The sequence below is a fragment of the Cystoisospora suis genome, assembly GCF_002600585.1.
Source record: "Cystoisospora suis strain Wien I chromosome Unknown contig_2404, whole genome shotgun sequence".
Taxonomy (NCBI): Eukaryota; Apicomplexa; class Conoidasida; order Eucoccidiorida; family Sarcocystidae; genus Cystoisospora; species Cystoisospora suis.
In genome coordinates this window covers 208-6,329 of record NW_027155203.1, presented here as the reverse complement: position 1 = coordinate 6,329, position 6,122 = coordinate 208, and the positions used below count along the sequence as shown (strand labels likewise).

The window sequence follows — 6,122 nt, the reverse complement described above, 5'->3', positions numbered from 1 at the left end:
CAGTCGTTCAAGCTCCTGTTTGGCTGTCCGTACAAGTTTTTTCTTCTCGCTCTTTAGTAAGAGATACAGGTCCATGTTCTTCTCTATCTATCTTTAGTCTATCTTTTCGCCCTACCTATACATCTATCTTCCATCAATCGATCTTACTCTCTTTGTCTCTGTCTATCTCTCTCTGTATTTTAGATGTTTGTCTCTCTTCTTCCGACTGCCTGCATTGTCTAATGTGGATGTGGAAGCTACTGTAGTGGTATGTGCATGGATGGATCTCTACATAGTGCTGGGGACGGAGGTGTCTGCTGATTCGTGGGAAGTGAACAAGAGAGAATAGGAACGAGAGAACGGAGAAAGAAGAAATGATATACAGTGACAGAAAGAAAGAAAGCAAGTTGAGAGAGAGCAAGAGAGAAAGAAAGAGAGAGAGAGAGTCAGGATGAGGTTTCTGAGAGAAGTACATGGAGAGGTGGAGTAAGAGAGAGAGAGAAGAGGAAGAGAAAGAAAGAGAGAGAAGAGCAGAGGCGGGCCTTCCTCTCTCGTTGCCCCTGTGCTCTTGTTTCTTTCTCTTCTTTTCTCTCCTTCTCGTCTTAATTTTCTCCCTCTGAGCTAAGAGAGAATGAGGAGGTCTGTATCACTAGGAGGTCTCTCTCATCTGTATGTACACTTGACTTGACTACTTCTCCTCTCTTGGAATTCTCTCTCCTTTTTGTTTTTCTTTCTCGTCTTTCCTTCTTCTCCTCGGTGACACACAGAAGGATTATGGAGAGTTCTTCTTCTTCTTCGTCATCTTCCTCGTCTTTTATGAAGACGTGTGAGGAGAATTCTCGTCTTTCTTCTCCAGGTGCTTTACAGCGTTCTTGTTTGTTCTCTTCATTTTCTCCTGCATTTGAACGTAGAGGAGAGACGCCTCGTCTTCTTACTTCTTCTATGGAGGCAGCACAGACAGAGGAAACGACGATGAAAGAAGAAGAAGAAAAGCGCGAAGGTCTTTCTCCTTCTTCCTGCTCTTCTAGCGGCCAGTGTGTATCTGGGACACCTAGCATGAATAAGCCCTCTGTTTCTTTGAGAGAAAAGATGAAAAGCAGAATGAAATTTCTGTGTTCTTTATCGAGTTTTTTCTCCCATCTCCGTCAGGGTGTCCATACACTTGGAGATTGGGTCCACTGTACATACACCCGAATCTGGATGAAGTCTGTTTTACCTCTTCAGTTGTATCTAGCCAACCATCACTGTCTTCTTATCTATTGTCTTCTCTTCGTTGGGCGTCTCGTTGAGTTCACGTTTCATTTTACTGCATGTCTTGTCCCTGCTTTCTTCTATGTCTACTTCTCCATGTTTCTTCATCTTCTCTCTTCTCCTTCTCCTTCTTCTCCTCAAGAGATTCCCAGAGATTCTCAACTGGCCTTACGACGTAGTCAGAGAATTCATATCGACGCAAGTAGCCACAGAGAAAGAGAAGAAGAAGCAAGACTTTCTCGTTCGTCACGTGTGGTATTTGAGAGATTCTCAAGAGGACAAGGAGAAGGAAATTCTTCTTCTTTTGGCGGAGGAGGGGAAGAAGGAGAGAGAAGAGGGGGTTCAAGTTTCTTCTTTTCTTCAGAAGAAGATTTTATCGATGCGTCCATACCTTCATCTTCCACTGCGACCTCTGGAGAGAAGTGGATCTTCCTTAGCTTAACGTCTTTGTATATCATTCTCTCACATGCCTTTCATGGTTTACTTGTAGAAGTCCCTTTGTATACATTCGCTCTCTATTTCTCACAGCTTCTTCATCTTCAATCCCTTTCTTTCTCTCTCTCGCCCAAATGTCGCCTCGAATTCTCTTCTTCTTCCTCTTCTTCTGCCTATCCTTCATCTAGTTATGCTGCGAGATCAACGACCACCACTTCAGAGACAGGAGACGAAAACGGGAGAGACACCCCATTCTTCAGTTCTTCTTCGTCATCTTCTGATAGGATCGTAACATCCTCTTCTTCTTCCTCTTCTTTCTCTCCTCTCTCTGTTGTCATGGAAGAAAGAGAAGGAGAAGGTGAGGAGGAGGAAGAGGAAGAAGAAGAAAGCAGCTTATTGATATCTCCAAGTGTCGTCGGAAGAGATGCAGATCACGCTCCATGCGAAGAAGAGGCCGGTGGAGATGAAAGAGAAAAAGAAAAGAAGGGTGTCAGTTGCTCTGTGGATCTTCATGCATCTGAGAATGAAGCTCCTAAATCTCTCCTTTCTCTTTCTTCCGAGACTACGATGAAGAGAGAAGAAGAAGACGAAGAAAAGAAGAAGGACAAGAAAAGAGAGGATGGAGGTGCTGTAGACAAGGAAAGAAGTTGTACAGAGGAAGAAGAAGAAAGGATCGAACAAGAAGGTGAAGAAGAAGTTTCGAAAGAAAGAGGCGAAGTTGGATATCTTAAGAAGAAGAGACAAGATGACAGAAAATCTCTCTCGTCCTGTCTCCCCTCTAACTCCGCACGTTCTTCTTCTTCTCCTTCTTCTGCATTTCTTTCTCCGCGGTTAGACGTAGTTGACAGAAAAGATGATGCGAATGCGTCAGGAGATGTCATTTCTTCTTCTTTTTCTTTGTCTTCTTCTTCTTCGTCTGTCTTTCAAGATGAAGGAGTGCGTCTACGACATAGAGGAAGAAGAAGAGAAGAAGATAAAGATGAAGAAATAGAAGAGGGTGATCCCTCTTTAGGATGTCATTCTTTATCTTCTTCCTTGCCTGTTGGCCTCTTGTTATCATCGAGAAAGAGAAGAGAAAGGAGAGAAAAGGAGAAAGAAGAAGAAAAGCCGGAGAAGACTCCCCCTGAGAGAAACGGTGCATCCCTTGAGAGAATCGGCACTTGTCATGTCTCGTCTTTTTTCCCTCTTCCTTCTCCTCTTCGGCTCCAAGCGGCTTTTCCTTCAAGGGAGAAGAAAGATCAAGAGGAATTCGTCTCTTCCACGGAAATGTGTGACCTACGTCAAGAGGCTTCTCGAGCCTTCTCTTCTTCTTCATCTTCTTCAAGATCTCGCCTTGGTATTAATTCTTCTTCTGCGCCTCCTGCTCTTTCCCCTCTTTCTCAAACAGATAGAAGAGAGAGAAGAGATTCTTTCTCTGAACAGTGTATCTCCATGACCGCATGTAGCAGCGGCTATCAAGATGCAGCAGAAGAAGATAGACGTGGAGAGGATGAAGGAGAACAAGACGAGAATGAGGAAGGAGGAGATCTTTTCTTCGCTAAAATGAAAATAAGAGGTCTATCTCTTCTCTTCTTCATTCACAGTGCTGCTCTCTTTCTTCTCTCCAAGCTCACATCGATGGTGTCTTCTTCTCCTTCTTCTTCTCCCCCATCTTCTTCTCCCTCGCCTTCTTCTTCTTCTAGTCATGACAGTAGGAGCGCGACGTCTTTCTTACTATCTCTTTTCTCTCGCAGGCGGATGAGCGAGGAGACGCGGAGAAGAAGAGAGAGAGACGACGGAGGAAGAAGTGACTCTTCATTGTCTTTTTTCTTTCTTCATCTTCTTTTTTCATGTACACAACATCTCTTTACTTTTGTATCTTTTCTTTCTTCTTTCTTTTCTTTCTGTGGGTGCTTCATCTCTTCTCAACTGTCTCGTTTTCTTTCCTTTCTGAGGGGTCTTTTCATCTTCTTTCTCATCACTCTTCCTTCGTCTAAAGGCCGGCATCTTTTCTCGAACGTGAAAGCGGGTCTAAGAGATATCTTTTCATTTCTTTCTTTGCATAGGGGACTCTTCATTCATCGTTGTCCCTTCTTCAAGAGAGAAAGATGGGAGAGGAGATGGAGGCGTCTTCGTCATTCTCTTCATCCTTTCCGTCTTTTATCGATCTCTCCTCTTTTTCTCTTTCCCAACGCCTCGCATCGATTGTTCTTTCTAACTTTCTTCTTCTGGCTCATCAGATCTCTTCACTTCCATTCCTACTATAGTAGTCTTCGTCAAGGAGGAGAAGACGAGGATTTGGTCACCTTCCTCAGAGAAACAGAAGAAGAAATGGGGGGGAATCGCTTTCTTCTTCATGTAGCTTCTCAAGGAGGAGAAGGAGTAGTAGAAGAAGAAGAAAGTTTAAGACAGCTCTTAAGCGCAGAAGTAGGAGGAGAGGGAGGAGATGAGGGTCTTCTTATCAGCTCTCAGTTGTTTGCCTTCCCCGAGGTGGATGAAGAAGAAGAAGAGGAAGAAGAAGGAGAGAAAAAGAATGAAGAAGGGAAGAAAAGAAGAAGAATGAGGAGACAGTTGACCTCGATGCTGGAGAAGAAGAAGAAGATGAAAGCTAGCGCTATCGATAATAATGACGAGGAGAGTCAAGGGGGGATTGAGAGTCGCGGCGATCCTAGAAAAGAAGAAGAAAAGAAGAAGAAGAAGAGTGGAGAAGAAGAAGGTCTTAATAGGATCGAGGATGAAGAAGAGTTCATTGTCTCTTCGTCAGATCAGATCGACCAATCGTCATCATCATCAACAAGAAGAAGAAGTGATATGCGACTTTCACACTCTTCTTCTTCTTCTGTAGATGAAGGGAAGAAAGACATGAAAAAGAGCCAGACGGAAAATGGGGTACTTCCAGAAGAAGAAGAAGACGAAAGAGAAGAAGAGAATGCTCGAGATCGAAAAGAGAAAGAGAATGAAGAGACATTGATAAAGAAGAAGAAGAAAAAGAAGAAGAAAGACCTCCATGATGATCATTCCTCCTGGTCTATCTCCCGTCTCCTCTCTACTTGCTTCTCTCACAACTTTTCTTCTTCTTCTCCTGCTCCTCGTCTTTCTCCTTCCACACCCTCTCCTTCTTCTTCTTCGTCTTTCCCTTTCTCTCTCTTCCCATTTTTCTTTAGAGATCCACACGACCATTTAGCCTCTCCGTTTACACGAAGACTTCTTCTTCATCTCCACCAACAGCATGGGGCGCCTCCTTCCCTCTCTCCTTCTCCCCATCTTCTCTCTTCTTCTTCTTCTTCTGCTAGAGGGAAGATAGAAGAGACCATCATGACGTGGGGGGCGGTTCTACTCTTTCTCCTTGTTTTATCTTACTTTCTTCTCGGCATCTTGAGCTCCCTGGGTCTTCTTCCTTTTCAACTCCTTCACACTCTTCTTATTCTTCGCTATACCCACGTGACCACGTATTCCCGCTTCAGAGAGGAAGAAACGAAGAGAAGAAGAAGAGAGAAAGAAGAAGAAGAGAAGAAGAAGGAAGATGAGAGAAGAAGAAAGAAGAGTAGAAGAACGAGAGACAAAGAAGAAGATGTCTTCTCTAGGTCGCAAGGAGAAGGAGTTGCGTGTCTTGAAGAAACAGGGAAGGAAGGTGGGAGATGCGGTCAGAGTGTGGCAGAGAGAAAGATAGAGAAAGAAGAGATGGAGAGAATGGCTACAAGTCATGATAAAGAAAAAGAAGGAGAAGAAGGGATAAATGAAGAAGAAGAAGAAATATCTGGTAGGGAGGGAATGAAGAAGCTATTGGATCAAGAGGAAGAAAGCGAGGGGGAAAGAAGAGAAGAGCTTTCTTCTTCTTCTCATCCTGCCGATACCATACAAGAAGAAGATGAAGAAGATGAAGATGTAAGTCTCCTCCTTGGAGGGTGTGGTACTTTCTCTTTTTCTTTCCTTCTCTGTCTTCAGTGTATAAATATCTATATAGATCTCGACAAGGAGATGGATACATAGATAGCCAGTAGGTACTTCAACGTATTGGTAGGAGGTAGCTAGATCAAAGGTAGACAGATAGATAGGTAGATAGATAGATAGATCAAAGAAAGCAGATAGATAGATAGATCAAAGATAGACAGAGGGATAGATAGATAGAAAGATAGAGAGATAGGTGTAAGATATCTTAATAGCTAGATCAAGGAGAGATATATCGAAGATCGATAAATAGAGAGAGTTTCTATACAAATGTAGAAGTAGATGTGTAGGTACTTCAATAGATACACGTAGATAGTAGAGGACAGATTGATAGATGGATAGATAGATACATGACTAGATAGACTAAAGATAGATATTTCAGTATTCAGAGAGAGAGAGAGAGGGAGAAAGAGAAAGAAAGAGGGAGGGAGATGCACGAGAAAGCCCCCCCGTGTGGAGAGATCTTGTGTGTTGAACGGCGTTTTTATTCTACGCATGCAGATATCTATATCTATAGAGATATCTCTATC

General features: G+C 43.2%; 1 protein-coding gene across 1 annotated transcript in view; it reads left to right on the top strand.

Annotated features, from left to right (window-relative positions):
• The first annotated feature begins 28 nt into the window (after positions 1-28).
• The window catches only part of CSUI_005011 (uncharacterized protein), a 6,265-nt gene continuing 171 nt past the window's right edge, over positions 29-6,122 (top strand). Inside the window, exon 1 of the mRNA XM_068065191.1 lies at positions 29-5,529. Coding sequence (XP_067922831.1) covers positions 1,313-1,672 — 360 coding nt within the window. The 5' untranslated portion in view covers positions 29-1,312 and the 3' untranslated portion in view covers positions 1,673-5,529. The remainder of the gene's footprint in view (positions 5,530-6,122) is intronic.